This window comes from Lepisosteus oculatus, chromosome 2 (genome assembly GCF_040954835.1).
Source record: "Lepisosteus oculatus isolate fLepOcu1 chromosome 2, fLepOcu1.hap2, whole genome shotgun sequence".
NCBI lineage: Eukaryota > Metazoa > Chordata > Actinopteri > Semionotiformes > Lepisosteidae > Lepisosteus > Lepisosteus oculatus.
In genome coordinates this window covers 49,417,313-49,433,938 of record NC_090697.1, presented here as the reverse complement: position 1 = coordinate 49,433,938, position 16,626 = coordinate 49,417,313, and the positions used below count along the sequence as shown (strand labels likewise).

Genomic DNA, 16,626 nt, shown 5'->3' with positions numbered 1-16,626 from the left:
GACCTCACAGAGCTTGGAGACAGAGAAATATGTCTGAATATTCATTCATTTGAAGCCACCAGGTTTCATCTAAGCTGGTGGATTTTGCTGAAGTGGCATACAGGCCATCTGTGGGTTGGGGTCTTAATGTGTAGTGCCTCCCTTGGTATTCTGGGATCACACAGGTCTGTTTGGTACTCACTGTCTACTGTTGACAGCCAGGCTTTTAGCACCATTGACAGTTTTCTGGATGATTTTGCATATGTCCACAAACAGATGTTTACATCTGTTTACATGTTTACATCTGTTTCTCGTATTCTGACCATTTACAGAAGAAGCAAAGGTAAACAGAATGTTTTAAAGATTCTGGCTGTTCTAAAGTTTTCTTGCTGTTCCTGTGCGTGTGCTGGATACACTGATTTGGTTAAGTTGTTGTGAAAGGAGTTTTATATAAACATGTTACAGTCATTTAAGTATACAGTAAGCCCCACTCTTGTAACAAGAAACAAAAACTATTTTTCATGCTTTCACGGTGATGCAATATTAAAATTGCATATTTCACTTTTCCAGAGCCAGTGGAGTGGAATGCATCATGTTAGGGATATTCCTGACTGGACATGACTTTGGGCTAAGAAAAATAAATGAATCGCTTTCAAAATATATGCTTTAATAATTGCTGTACCCTTCAGTCCATATCAAGTATAAGTATAAAACAGACTGATCTGGGAGAGCAATCAATAGATAGAGACAAGATGGTGCAAAGTGATGTGTGATTGGTAATACATTGAATATCAGAATATTGTGAAACTAAATCAGTAGCCTTTTTAAAATGTAACCATGCAAATATATGAGGTTTAGATACTAGTAAATATATATAAGATAAGATCACTTTATTGGCCATATACAATTTCTTGTAATAGGAATTTGTCAGAATATAGAGCTTTTATGTTCAGAGTTCAGAAGAGTTTATATTTTACAATTACTCAAGGACCTAAAATCTTTCATTACTGCTGAAACAAAACAAGAACAACTAAGATGCAGACATATAAAAAAGTCAGAATCATAGAATTTCATATAGTCATGTCTGAGCTCTTATAATTTTTTGGGATATGTACAAAAACACTATATATGGATAATTTGTCTTAAAAGATACATAGACATTTGTTTTTGTCTTAGTTACAGTAAAATGTATTTTTGGGTTTATCCTAACTAATCCTAAGACATTTTAATGTGAAATGAATTAGAGTATGGTTCATTCTGATTGGAACATTTGGAACACACATCTACCCAGATTTTTGTAATTTACTTATTTAAAGAATGTCCAAAAAATACAGAACAATTTTTATGAATGAAAATCCTTCACAACTCCCGAAGCCCAGAGCCACGGATCACCACAGCTCCCACCTGCCCCCTCAATCCCCATCACCCCTCAAGTTGCCGCTTTTTTCAATATCCTTTATTTATGTTAAGTTGGAGACCTGTGATTGGAGGTATTTCAAGTCTAGTATCAAAGTCTTACACAGGAACTGGAACATTCCTGGATGTAATAGTTCTTTTTTTTCCAGTTTTCCTTGGCAGGCTTTCAGAATTCTGATTAAGGAAGCTTATCATTCTTTTCCAATCACAGACACTTTAGTTCTTTTTCCACTCTACGGCTCAGCCATTTTTCCTGATTGAGACATAACAACATGTGATCTAAAGAACTGCAGTCTGTTTCCAGTTACCCGGCTGCGCAAATTGCTGTTAAACATATCGAAGGGGTTCGGAAGTTGACCAAGAGAGCACAGGAAAATTAAAAAAAAAAATCAGTAGAAGAGTAACTGGTGTAAAAAGTGTAGAAATGTTATCTTGATGTAGTCAAGAATGGGTCAACAGTAAAGGCACAGTGAAGTTTAAAAGAGAGGGGTCACTGGGCCATGGGGATCCCAAATACATTTTCTAAAGTATATTACAATTTGGTTTCCTGTTTTCATCCTCCTCTAGTTACAGTTTTCTGAGCTTCAGCATTAATGTCTATTTATTGAAAGTGATTCAATAAATCATTTTCTTTTTAGTTGTACTGACATAGTGTACACAGCAAACAATTAGGTCATAATCCTTTGTAAAAAACATTTATGTAACTTGGTGATCCCTCATTAAGCTTTCATAACAGTATTAAAATGGTGCAGTGTGGTGATATGTCTTTAAAATTGGACAGGTTCAAGAAAAGCAATGTTCATGGAGTACTGTACATGCAGACTTAACATTTCCTCATTTTTTATAAGGATGTCTTAATTTATCAAACATGGGGGATCCTAGCTCATTCTCTATGTATTCCAACAGAAGATTCTGATATGGTGCAAACATAATGAATTCGAGCATTTGTATTCATGTTTTTTCATGTTTTTGAGTTTGTCAATTAAGGTCGCTCTCCATAGTTTTTCAGAACAATTTGCAACATAGTTTGTTTTTGTCTTCTGAACGACTTGTGTCACAGGGGATTTTGATACAGTACAGAGCCCCTCAACACCAATCAAAGACCTGGACGACAGAACGTGCAGGAGCTCGGGGTCAAAGGCACGAGGAAGGGGTAGGAAGAACAATCCATCACCCCCACCTGACAGCGATTTGGAGGTGAATTTACTCTGAAAATAACAAGATTCATTCAACATTAATCTCATCCAATCAACGCATAAAGGTTTTGATGATAGGATTTTGTAGATGTATTTTCAAAACAGAAGTCTTTATTGACAAAGAATGTGTAAGCACACATACAGTAGACACGTACGCCCAGTACATGAAATTGAATAAGTGCGTCTGGAGTCATTCTTGAGGTCTTGATTTCCCCACGTTCCCCTTTGACTGGTGTTGAAGTCATTTGCTAAGAAATGTATTCTTCCTTCACACCTTCCATATCCTGAGAGCTGAAATTGACCATTTCTCATGCTCACCATTATTTACAGTAAGGTTTCCCTATTATATGGTTTTGCAAACAGATCTTGCAATCAAAGTGGCTGCTGTTTTACTCGCTGTCAAGTCAAGTGGTGTGGTGGGGGAATTTGTCCTATTGTTCTTTCACACTGGAGTACTTAGGGTATTCTGGCTATTTGTCTTTTGTAGTCTGAGACTTTTAGCAGACTCCACGTCTGATTATAGAAATCTGGCACACTGTCTCTGGGTGACTGAGTAACTTTTTAGGCAGCCCTGAGAGCAGAGGCAATCAGGTTCATGGATAACTCCTTGAAGTATGCCGACCCGCTGGCGGGGGCTTTTCAGAGTCCCCCTAAAAAATAAACCTAAAAAGGGCTTTTGTTAAAAGACTAAAACATCCATCAATGGCTTGAAACTATGTAAAAGCATCTATAAGTACTTCTGCCTTTTTCACTTCACGCTTTGGTTCACTTCATGAGTTTAGGACATTCCTCTAAGCTTGTAGAGTTTTCCTTCTGAAATACAGATCATGTTTATAATACAATTAATGATTACTTATATTTATATAAGTATGTAATGCTTCCATTTGTGTTGGTAATATAGCACACACTAACTAATCGTCTCTGAATTGATTTAATTAGCTTCCACTAGGTAAATGAGCAAGACAGAGTAAAGTGTTTTTTATGTAACCTTCGTCATTTTCTTCTTTTATTGCTGAAGATTCCTTTTCTGAAGTTTAACATTTGTAGTGACAACAATTATTAATCTGTTTCTCCTTTCTTTTTTTTTTAGCGAGTGTTTGTGTGGGATTTAGATGAAACTATCATCATATTTCATTCACTTCTTACTGGATCTTATGCACAGAAGTATGGTAAGGTAAGAATGGTAGTCTTATATCACTTTATGTCTTTTTTTCTGTGACTCATGAATCATTCTCGGACAAAAATGGCTAGTATCTTTTTTTTTTCAAAAGCCTTACATTTTTCAGTGTCGACGTGCTTTTACACAGTTGTGACGTATTTCTGGCAGCAAGCAAAGCATATGGCAGCCAAGTTTGTGACATTATATTCCTTTTTTCCAAGTTGAAAGAGACTACTTTGAGTTGACAGCCTTGAAAGATTAATGACAGGTCATGGCTGTGCTTCGATGTTATAAACTACCTCAAAACCAAGACACTAAATAAATCAAGCAGACAAAGTTATTTTCACTTATGACTACCAGAGTTCTTTTATTTATTTGGATTCTAAACCCTCCAGTTCGCTGCGTGGAAGGATTGTCCATGTGTGCTGGCAACACAGAGTGAAGTGCTTATTTCTCTGGAACAGTTTTTCTGAAATAACTTTAAACCCCGTAGGAATAATATATGTACACTTGGGGAATCTGCTGAATGAGCATGACCCTGACCTTCTATCTCAGTGTTTTTTTTTCCATGTTTGTTCTGGTAATAATTTCTTCAGCAAACAAAAACTGAATGGCTTCTTTCAAACTATAACAAGTCTTAATGATTAGTAAGGGTGTGCTAATTAGATGTGGATTAAATGCTACTCAGACCTGAACACACGGGAGCTTGCTTTTGTGCTGGCCTTTCTTGACCATCGGTGAAAAACAGAGTTTGTGTTTCTCTTTTGTCTAGTGTGAGAATTCTGCAACAGGATTATTTGTTTATTTACCTTTGGCACACACAAATTTTGGGGAAGGAGTAGTGTGCAATTTCCTTTATGCCAAGGCAATATAGAGTATGAGAAAGATCGAAGAGCTTAAGTTCTTACTTTTTTTTAACTACACAGAGATGCAGCGATTCAATAATAAGATCAGTCAGATGCTTGGATGTGAGGTAGAATTTAAATTAAGTCAGTCATGTTAAAATGATAATATGCATGAGTCATTATTATGTGATGAGCCAACATCTTTATCTAGGAAAAGGTTTATTTTATTAGACCATATTTGGAATGTTGTGTTCACTTTTGGTTTCCGTACTACCAGAAAGATATTGCTGCTCTTGAGGTACTACAAAGGAGCTGTGAGGATGTACTGTAAGGTGTGAGATTCAAACCATTGCCTTCGATAGATATATAGTAGCTATAGCCAGCAGCTATATCACCCTGCAATTCACAACTGGTAACTCATTGAAACTCCGCAGGTGTAAGCTTGGCCAGTACCTGGATCGACAACCTCCTGGGGAAAACTAAGGTTGCCGCAGGAAAAGGTGTTAGTGGGCCAGTAGGGGGTGCTCACAATGAATTCTGGGTTACTAATTCCCAGTATAATGACAGGGACACTATATTGTAAAAAAGCACCGTCCTTTGGATGAGACATAAAACCGAGGTCTTGACTCTCTGTGGTCATTAAAAATGCAGGGCTGCAGCACCGAGGAAAGTGACTGTACTGATTCCTGGTCTGAAGGGATTGTCATAGACTAAGCAAACCAATTTTTTTTAGCCTGGAAAAAGAAGAAGATTATATGGCGGCTTGATTGAGCTATTCAAAATCCTGAAAGGCATCGACCAAGTCGACTCAGGGGACTTCAAGATCAGAGGCAATGCAAGGACCCAAGAGAAAACTAAGTTTACGAGCATCAAAGACAGAAAACAGGAGGCTTTTCTTTAGACAGAGGATTGTGGAAGTCTGAAATCAATTCCTTAGTCATGTGGTTGAAGGTGACTCCGTGGGAACCCTAAAGAAATGTATTGATGGAATTTTTGGATCATTAAACTACTAGCAACCAAACGAGCAAATGAACCAAACTGTTTATAACTTCTCTTATGTTCTTGTTTTGGAGAAAAGGTTTATTTAGGCTTTATTTCAAAGTTGTTGTTGTTGTTGTATGCACTGTAGCACATAAGCTGTTTCTGGACAGACTTCTTAGATAAAAAAATAAATTACTAAAAGGCATAAGGATTTCTATCAGATTTATGGTCATAGTGCTTTACTAATGGGAGGCTAACTATTCATTTTAAAATGAATCACAATTTTAATTCATGTAATTAATAGATAAACTCATTACATCCTATTTAAATCTCATTTTTGCTACACAATGATGAAAATAATTTCAGCAGAAATGACATACGATTTTAAAGAAGGTAGAATTTCTATGAAAAGGTGGTATAGACTGCGTCGATGTATAGTATGGTATTGCTACCGTAAGTGCAGCTAACAGCTTTATCCTCTCTAACAGCTTAACTCTCCACGTTCATTCTTTTTTTTAAATGTTTAATCACTTATTAATTGTACATTTACATTCTAGAAATGTTTTGTAATCTCTCACCTATTCTGAAACATTTGGAAATGACCTTTTTTAAAAACAAATAGAATTACCAATTGTCTTTGTGGATAATTTGCTGATTTGGAAGTGTGAGACCTGAGACCAAGCACAGAGGAGACTGAGGAAGTGAAGGCACACTCCCCTGACCTGCACACCTTTGAGACACTTCTCTTTTAACACGACTCCAGCACCAGAGACCCCTACTGGAGATTCAGTGCTGACTGGAGGAGAGTGACCCAGTCTTGAACCCCTGATCTTAGAACTCAACCACACCTTCACCATTTGAGCTTTTCTCAAAAGAGTTTTGAATATTGATGTACTTTTTAACATAAAATACTTTAAAAGGAATGTATCTAGCTTCTGATGCTAAAATTGCTCATTGTAACATTTGTTACAATACACTACAGTTCACCCTCTTACTAAACTATAGTATATTGTTATTTTGTTTGTTATTATACATACTGTAGCAACAGACAGGTTACTGTTGTAGTTAGGAAGTCTGAAAACATTCAGAGAAATGAAAGAGGGTGAAACTCAATATTTGATAATAATTGTCACCTGGGATCTTAATTCTTTACCAACTGGTTTTATTGTAAACAATAGGGAAGAAAAAAATTTTACTCAGAAAATTGTTTCAAAAATAAAATCTGTATCTTTATAATTTTATTATTTTCATTCAGTAAAGCTGTGTTCTGTACAATGTGGTATCTTACTTGTGGGAAATATTCTTACTTTATTTTAACTTTTGTTTTATTTATCTCTGTTGACCTTAGCTGAATTTTATTCTACAAAAGACATTAGAAAGACAGAAAGGGGACATTTGGAAGCTTCAGACATTGATAAGATGTATATTTCTAACACTTCTATAATTTCACTTCATTTACGTTTGTGCAAAAATATCACCAAATGGGAACATGTGCAAATTATTGTTATTTCAGGAAAAGAAATCAAGTTGATATTGACTGTCCTGGGATTTTAATGCTGAAGTTCTAATTGGCATTTTACTTTGCACTGTTTTCTTTAAATGCTTTATTTTATTTTATGTTGTAGTTTGGCCAAAATATGTGATTTGTAAAACTCAGTGGTCATATTTACAGGTGTTAAGTACTGCATCCGATTCACAGGTTAATGCCATTCAGCTAAATGATTGTTTTTGTCATTGATGTTTGCCTAAGCAGATATACCTACAGTTAGGACTTGAGCTTAGATTTTTTTTAAATTTGTTTTCCACTCCTGGTTTATGAGTTTGGAAGTATTACACTTTGCCTGTCAACTTGCTGGTCTGTAATCATGCCAGGTGTACAGTACAGTACTGCAGAAACAAGATAGCTCTTGCCTGGTTACTAGGAACACTACATATTTATTTGTTGATTTATATTTGTACTAATTTTCTGCATAGTGGAACTATGCTTAGAAAACGTTCCTTACATACTAAGCTAAAAATGTTCATGCCTTTGCCAGTTTATTTTTAGCTGACATGGTATTACATCCTAAGCAAAATAATGAACATTATGAAATGGGAGAAGGAAATATCTCATTCTCGTAATTGCTCATAGCCTAAAAAATGTCATGATTAATTTCAACAGAAGATCATTAAAAATATTATAAAAGTACACTAGGTCATGGTAATTTGGCTTCTGATTCATAGGGCTACTAGAGACTGTGTCTTGGGAACTTCTTTCACAATATCTATTAAAACAGGAATCTGTTGTAATCCTCTTATCTAAATCTTGCACTTGACCCAAAGGTTATTATAAACATTTTCATTATAATGTGACCACCAGTACTGGATACTTTGTCTGTATAAACTTCCACAGACATATGAGCAGGCCTCTGGTGTTAGATTTGGTGAACACTGGACCTCGGTCAACTCTGTCTGGAATCAAGGACATTTTTGGTAGTTACATGGTTTTACTTTTACATAATTCACATTACCTGTTCTTGTCAGAGGTGAATAGTGCCACAGATAAAAGCTGCCAGTTTATTAATAAAGATTGTTACTGTTTTTCACATTTGAAATTGCCAACTGTCGGTTTCATCAAGTTATATTTTTGCAGGGTGTCTTTTCACGCTGTGGTCTATGAACAGACAAGCAGTACATATAAACAGTTCATGTATGTGTACAGCTTTCAGGCCTTTTGACACATTAACCTAAACTGTGAAATATATTTTAACATAAATAAAAACAAGATTTTGTGGAAGAAAAGGTGACTGAAAAAGGTCAATACTGGAAATCCGTCTAGAGTAGGTCTTGCAGCCTGTGCTTGTGGCATAAGCTCTATGTTGCTGCGACCTATTACCAGGAATAAACAGCTTGCGGATTACAGATGGAGTTTAGATTCAGGTCAAACATGCATTTTAACGGCACGTTCCTCCTACGGTGATTATTGATGAACTCATCGCCCCCTAGTACTGATAGTTAATTCATTTTTGGCATTTGACTGCTACTGGGGTAGCTTAGTGACTTCATTGCTACACACTGGATTAAAAAAGTGCTTAAAATGGCAGATGAGCTCATCAGGGGTGTCAGCTTGTCACACTTGAAAACATGAACAACTCACATTTTCTGTTAAGGAAAGTACAGGATCAGCCAAGACAATAAACTTGCAAAGCAAAGTATGTCCAAGAGTCCAAGAAAACGATATCACCACCCTCTTCTTAGTTGTTAATATAGGTCAAAAGGAGCAATATGACACAACAAGTTAGAATTTTTTTCTTGTTACTGTAGTGTTTTGTTCATCTGACAAAAACACATTTTCAGAAAAAGTGCAGACTGCTTTCATTTTTAATTCACAACCGGACCCATTTAGTCTCTTGTTTCAGCCAGTTTGAAAAATTCAGCATTGAAAATTAATTTTGCCTTATTTAGCATGATTGTTTTTTAAACGTCCACATCCACTTTAATATATTTCCAAATCCAGCAAGTAATTTTCATTTTTTTAACAACCTAACCAAGTTTACCCATGTGTTTATTGTTTATTCACTGTGTTGGAGTTGTAAGCCAGGAGAAAGTGAAGGTGTAGCACCTTCATACACTTATACTTGTGTATAATGTGCTGTGTGGAACTAAAACCTAACTTTTAAAAACGTAATCCCGGGTCCTGTTTCTTTTCACACCTTCACTTGTTTCCCTCTTTCTGCCCTTAAGAAATATAGTGACAGCTGTTTCTATTCACAGCATGGGTGAGCTCTTCTAGTCTATTTATGCCATCGCTATGGTGACCACCACCATCAAGTTCTAATAGGTTTCTTTGGTATGTACTCCCAAATTATTTTAATCTGGGCTGTTCACGTTTTGCACACTTAGAAATTTCATGTGCTTCATTAGTCATAAGATGATATGAAAACATGCGTAAGTAAATGATGTGCAAAAGAAGAACTCTTAAGAAGATAGAAGAAGCTTAATTAACTCAATTAATTATAACAGCCATAAATGGAGCAAATGCTGTTATAAGACAAGTCATGCAATATTAGTTTCACTTAAAATCCATTAGTTTGAGCTTTTCACAACTTTTCACTTGGCACAAGACAAAATGTGGACTTCGGGCTTTAAAGAGCACAGTTTTACATTGATCAAAGCCTTGCATACAAGGGCTAAGTTTTATTTTAAAATAATGTTTTTACATCTGAAGTTTGATCTGAAATCTTAAAAAGATACTGTATATACTCTTATATTTTTCATAATATATATACAATTTTTTTCTGTGTTAAATGTCTTTACATTATTTTTTCAAATATATTACTCATAATGACTATCCATGCAAATAAATGCATTATACAGGGATGTAAAGAAAATTATAGGATTTTATTTCTGACTATATCTTTTATACTCATCCTTATTTTATACTCTTTACTCTCAATCAAATTAATAATCAGCAATAAACCATATCACTAAATGAATTGCCCACACATATATAACAGAGTCTTCTAGAATGACTTGACAAATAAATCCTAAGGGAAGAACACCATAAAAATGTGTTGGAACTTATAGCTTTTGTTGTGTTTTTAAATGCTGTTCCCGAAAAAGAAATTGAAAGTGACTTAAACATAAACCCATTTGTTTGAAAACTTGCTTGAAGCCTCAGAACACCAGAAAGGCAATAGAGCTTTTCTATTCTGGGTCTCTGACTATTGCAGCAAATCATGAGGCGAGGCATCTGACCTGTTGTGACCTATCGCAGATGATGGTTTTTGCAGCTGAGCACCAGTTGGCATGCAGAATTTTCTGAAATGCTGAACCCTTAAATAAGGGTTTGTTGATGTGACAGGACATGTGTGAGCTGTCTGTCATCATCTGCTTAGATTATTGGTACATACCAGTGCTACCATTGGCAATATTGTTTGAGTTAAATGTCTGCATTAGGTATAATAAATGGATTTCCATTAAGAAAGGGATTGGTGCTAAAACACCATACTTGTAATTTAATATTTTAACCTATTTAACTGGCCGTCTGCAGCTGTCTCTGGAGTTTTACATTTTCTTTTCAAAATGATCTTGTGCAGGTTTGGATATTCAGTGCAAAGCTGTTTTATTTGAGCTTGTCTTAAACATGCTGTCAGAGCACACAATACTGATACGTATGCATGAGCCATAGCAGGATGCTTGATTTGTCGGAGGTGACAGTAGCTTTTTAACAACTTTAATGTGACAATTTAATTACAGTTTCTTAGTACAACATTAAGACTTGTGGCAGTTTAATTGCAATTTCTTACTGCAGCATTACAATTTGTGTATTTGACAGTTTAATCACAGTTTTTTAGTAAAGCATTCACTAAAGAAGGAATTCTGGTCTCTGGTCTTCATGTCCATGAAATGTCCATGTCATATACTGCATGATATGACAAATATAAAACACTGCCGCTGCCAAAATATTACCTGTCTATGTTTTACATTGTCTATATTATAGACTGGTTCTACAGTGTGCTTTTTATTCGATTCGAGTCAATTATTTGCTTAAACTTAAAGTGTAGTACAGGACATACTTCAAATTCATTACAATAATCTATAATGGCAGGTTTTATGACTAATTCATAAAAATGTACAAATAACCTAACACATAATATAGTAGTCTATATAATTTTATGTAAAATATTGTACTGTTGTTTAAGCATGGTTGAAAATAGCATTTAAAAAAAATATTTAGATTAGTGTATGTGTAGTGTAGTGTAGTGTAATGCATATTTATTCTCACATCAAAAACAAGAAAAGGCAAACTTTGTTTCTGACAAACTCATTAACAGATTTCCTTTTTCTTTACAGATTTTATCTATTTACATATGCGCACAAATACTCTGGGCTTTTAGACTTTGTACACTATTGCCAGAGCAAAGTTTCATTAGAATACAGTGGAAATAAGGGTTTTAACAGCTTCAGTAAAACATTTATATAAGTATTGAACAGACGTGTAGCTGACATTGATTTTCCTGTTTTGAAATGTTATCTTGAGTTTTCAAAGTAGTGTCATACTGGAAAAGCTGTTGATGCTTACAGTTATCATTGTATTATTTAAAACATGTAAGCTGTAGCTCATTACAAAGTGTTCACGTTGATTCACCTTCTAGAAATCCTACAACAAAATGCTTTCTCACAGATTTATGGAACAGCTATACAGTATATGATATGCACATACAGTACCATACATATCTGTCCTGCATAGACGTTTCAGGCAATTCTGTCTTAATAATGTCTTCAGTCTGCTTAGAGGTATATCTATTAAATTAATGTTTAAATGTGGGACACCGGTGAGTTTCTGAGTTGTTTTGTGGGATACAAATATTATGCGTTTCAAAGGGAACTAAATGCCAGCTTGATCCTTTATGCGAAAATGTTTATTATTTAGAAGAATGAAAAAAAGTATATTTTCAGTTTGTTTATGATGCAAAAGCATTTTGATTTTAATTCATGCAGCGCAGTGTATTGGACAAAATTACTTTGCAGGGATGTGACAGTTCTGAAATATGTGTCAGGCAAGCACATATTAAAAATATTAAAATCCTTATGACTGAGGAAATAAAATGTTATTGTAAGAGTTACTGTATATATGATTATATACAATGGACTGGTGTCCTGTCCAGGGTGTATCCTGCCTTGTACCCATGGCTTGCTGAGATACTGCAGGCTCTGTAACCCTGAATTGGAAGAAGCAGCCAGAAAATGAATAGAAGATATAAGTTTATATATTATTATTTTTTAGGATCCTCCTATGGCTGTGACCCTTGGCTTACGGATGGAAGAAATGATCTTCAACCTGGCTGACACACACTTATTTTTTAATGACTTAGAGGTAGGAACTCTGATTCTGTTATTTGCTTTCCAGCCTATTAGAAATTTCTAATTGTTTTCCTGGTTATTCAGGAGTTTTGAAATGCTTTCTCCTTCTGTGAAATGTAAACACATACTTTGTGACCCTGTTAGATTACTACTACTAGTTCTATTAAAAATAACAAAAGGGGCATTGAAACAGTATATTACCGAAAGACCGCATTAGTAATATCTCCTTCTGTCATAATAATTAAATATTTAATAATGAATTGTGGCAGCGAAATGATTTCATAATTAGTCACCACGAGACATTTCACCCATTTTGGACACACGAAATAAAGCATCAAAGAGTGAGATTTTTAAACTGCACCATTTTTAAAGTGCATAAAAAAGTGCAAAAATAGGTGTTAATAGACTGTACGCCTTACAATTACACAAGAGATAGGAGAAATAGTTTTAATACAAGTTTATTCACCACAGTTTTAATTTTCAGCAGCAAAAATACATTTTTGCTCATTCAGTTCTTTCTCATATCATTTTTCTGTTCCGTGAAATGGAATGTCAACAAAAAGTCATTTGTTGCTTAATTTGAACTTGGCTTAGAATATCTTTCAGTGACGTGTTAAAATGATATATTTCGGTTTTACCGGATTCTAATAATTCATACAATATACAACAATACAACCATATGCTCTTTTCACACATCTACTAAATAAGAAAATACAGTATTAAAGTGCTCTTTTTGAATCATTTACTTACCAAAACACCATTCATTTGCTCAACTGATGAAAATGTCTTGAGAAAGGAAAATATTTTTTTTTATTTCAACAATGCAATTCAATATTTTAAGTGCTCCTTTGAAGTGTGTTTTCTGATTTCTTTGGGTGCTGAAAAGGAGCCCTGAATTCCAACACATCTGTACTTCACTGGCACTTCCACCTACAGTACTTGAAATATTTTCTGAAAGTATCACAGCACACAGAACATATTCCTGCACACTAGTCCATTAAATTAGTTTGGACTTTAAGGCCATTCAATTACTTACTGTAGCTCAAAATTTCAGATTGGTTACATCACCTTTCTGCATCTGGAGCTGTTACTGTTTCACCTTGCAGAGTGATTTGTACACCTCTTTCCTTTCATTGTGCAATGTGTGGTAATTTGGGCTCTTAACTGACTGGGTACTAGTCTAGAGATCCTGAAACCAGGCATGGTTGTTCACAGAAATACATCTGGTGCTCTAAACATCAGTGAGTTTGGTAGCCTGATTTCTGTGAAATGTAATGTTGACATTGCAGGTATTGTTAATTATTTATTTCATTCAAATCTGTATTGTTTTAAATTACAGACATAAAGTTATATGATCCCTATATTAGCACCTGGGTGATATTAATGGATGGTCTGCTGTCATTCTTAAGATTTTTTTTATTCTCTTATATTGTTTCTGTCTGAAGTACAACACATTGTTAGACCTTTATCATTGTTCCTCTGCCAAGAAACTCTCCAAGTACAGTACCTCTCTGCTACTTATACTTCTGCAAGGCTTTCTGAACAATAGCCAGTGCCTGGCTGTCATTCTTTTCATGAATACCTCATCACTGCATGCCTGTGTAAATGAAACATGACCAGTCAAGGATATTGAATATTGCCCTTATTTAAAGATTAGCTGAGTGTGATACAGGAGCAAAAACAAAACCTTCGTTTACAAACCAGACTGCACTTCGTGTTCCAGTGTGTTGACTGAAACATTCAAAGACGGTTTTATAAAATCTATATTGTTGTTGCCACTCATTTCATTTTGTCATTGCTGTTCATTTTGTGATATGAAAGTAAATGAGTGAAATTCTTTTATATATAAAAACCTTTTTTTTCAAAGATCTACCAAGTTAGTTTCTACCAAGTATCTATTAAGCTCTACTAGCAAGCTTAGCTGAAAAGTGGATTTCTGGTAAGATGTGTTCCTGCCTGTGCTTGGTCTGTTCATATTGCCAGCAGCAGTGCTCTGTCTTGGTGTGCTTCTACTGCCCCTGTCTGGTCCAGTACCAGCATGTGTAGAGTAGCACAAAGTGTTTGGGTAAGTCAGTTCAGTCACAGGTCATTTCAGTTATTCAGACAAGATATTAGTCAAATTTAAATTCCAAGCTCGTGAGATAAGGGAATCACCAATTTGTACCTTTTGTAGGAATGTGATCAAGTTCACATAGATGATGTTTCATCTGATGACAATGGACAAGACTTAAGGTAAGACTATGTTACTGTAGCATGTCTGCTTATGTACTGTTGTTACTCTACTATGACATTAATAAAAGGTGTAGCCTATTGATTACAATAGAAAAAAAAATAAAAAAGAAATGTGTTCATGTATTCTGTGTGCTTTAAGAACATAATTTTTACTGGAAATAGCCTAAATGAAACGAATGTCTTTGAAAATACCCATGTACTTTACATACCAGTGTATCAATTTAAAAGCTGCAAAGAATTCCCTTGAATTACAATTTTTAGTTCATAGGAAAGAGAGTGATATAGATACATTAAACCTAACAACATTAAAATAAAATATATCATTATTATTGACAGTACTTACAGTTTTGCAACTGATGGCTTCCATGCAGCTGCAACAAGTGCAAACCTCTGTCTGGCCACAGGAGTGAGAGGAGGGGTGGACTGGATGAGGAAGTTGGCATTTCGCTACCGAAGAGTAAAAGAGTTGTATAGCACATACAAAAACAATGTTGGGGGTAAGCCTGTGTGTTTGTTGTAGCAACAATGGAGAAATGAAATCCTCATAGCTGTGCCTTTTAAAGAATCAGTATTAATTGGGGTTGACTTTGTCCTAATATTCTGTTATTTGGGCCACTGGCTTAGTATTGTGGTTTTGGCTTTAAGTTGCAGTGCTAGCTTTGGTCAGGGCATAGTTCTGAGAGTTCAACTCTTCTTTTAGGGGAAAGCACAGGGGACCATTTATTGTCACTCCATATCTATATATAATGCTGTGTCTTGTATTTTAGCAATGATAAGCCACAGAGAGGTCCTTCAGATATACAGTATGCATTTATATCCAGTATGAATTTTTAAGATGAACAATTCAGATGTGTGAGTCATGACCCATTACAAAACCAGATTTTAAAAACTTGTATTACAAATATGCAGTTTGCACAATGTCAAAACATTAGATATTTTCTCTATTCTGAGTTCTTCAGTAACTGTACCAGGTTCCTTATCTTCTAAAGTAATGCAATTTCTTATGTACTCCAAGGATTGAAGCTGGAGAGTTACCATTGTGCCTGCTAGCCTTGTAAATGACTCCCTTGTATCGTGCTGTATTTTTCACATTTGAAGGACTGCTTGGACCTGCCAAAAGAGATGCATGGCTGCAGTTAAGAGCTGAGGTGGAAGCTCTAACAGATTCCTGGCTGACTAACGCACTTAAATCATTGTCTATCATCAGCTCAAGGTAAAACCTCAAATTAACTGTGCCTACATTAATTACGCAGACAGATTAAAACTGAAAAGATAAACATATCTAAAGAACTCTTAAAATATTTCACTTTGGAAAATACTTCCTTGAAGGCGTATGATAAAGTAAAACCTGATAAAGTAAAAAAAAACACTTGAAATGATTACATAGTGTGTTTTTCCGTTTCCCTCCTTTTTAAACTGATAGATGGGTTATGACCAACACCTTGAATATATTAATAATAATGCCAGGTAAATTAAAATGTTCTGTTTTTAGGGAGACTCACCTCTGTAAAATAAGTAATTAATATCTCTTATTTGTTTCCAGAAGTAACTGTGTGAACGTACTGGTAACAACGACGCAACTTATACCAGCACTTGCAAAAGTACTTTTATATAGTCTAGGTGCTGTGTTTCCCATTGAAAACATTTATAGTGCTACAAAAATAGGTAAGAAGTTTATTTTGTTTTATGGGTTTTTATGTTTAGGCTTCACAATGTTTTTCTCTGACGTTATTCAGCACAATGATTTCTAGTCGTATTCCTAGAAGAGAAATGTCTTTAAATGAAACCATTGGCTGGAGTTCAGTCATTATGTGGTTGGCCTATATAAATGTCTCTCAATTTAATGCAAGACATATTCTTTAGTTGATTCAGTAATGTAATAAAATATATTATTAAAGAAGTACATGGGGCATGTTTTAAGTAGACCATTTTTCTCTTTACTCACAAATTGTCTTAGTGTCCTTTTATTCTT

The 16,626-nt window shown here is 35.0% G+C and overlaps 1 protein-coding gene across 25 annotated transcripts in view; it reads left to right on the top strand.

The window, feature by feature from the left end:
* Nucleotides 1-16,626, top strand: part of eya4 (EYA transcriptional coactivator and phosphatase 4) — a 93,998-nt gene that overhangs the window by 67,264 nt on the left and 10,108 nt on the right. For all 25 annotated transcript variants that reach the window (XM_015347438.2, XM_015347406.2, XM_015347445.2 and 22 more), the window contains 7 exons: nucleotides 2,456-2,592; nucleotides 3,682-3,765; nucleotides 12,346-12,435; nucleotides 14,596-14,654; nucleotides 14,991-15,151; nucleotides 15,753-15,867; nucleotides 16,198-16,319. In XM_015347438.2, the coding sequence (XP_015202924.1) occupies nucleotides 2,456-2,592; nucleotides 3,682-3,765; nucleotides 12,346-12,435; nucleotides 14,596-14,654; nucleotides 14,991-15,151; nucleotides 15,753-15,867; nucleotides 16,198-16,319 (768 nt within the window). The remainder of the gene's footprint in view (nucleotides 1-2,455; nucleotides 2,593-3,681; nucleotides 3,766-12,345; nucleotides 12,436-14,595; nucleotides 14,655-14,990; nucleotides 15,152-15,752; nucleotides 15,868-16,197; nucleotides 16,320-16,626) is intronic.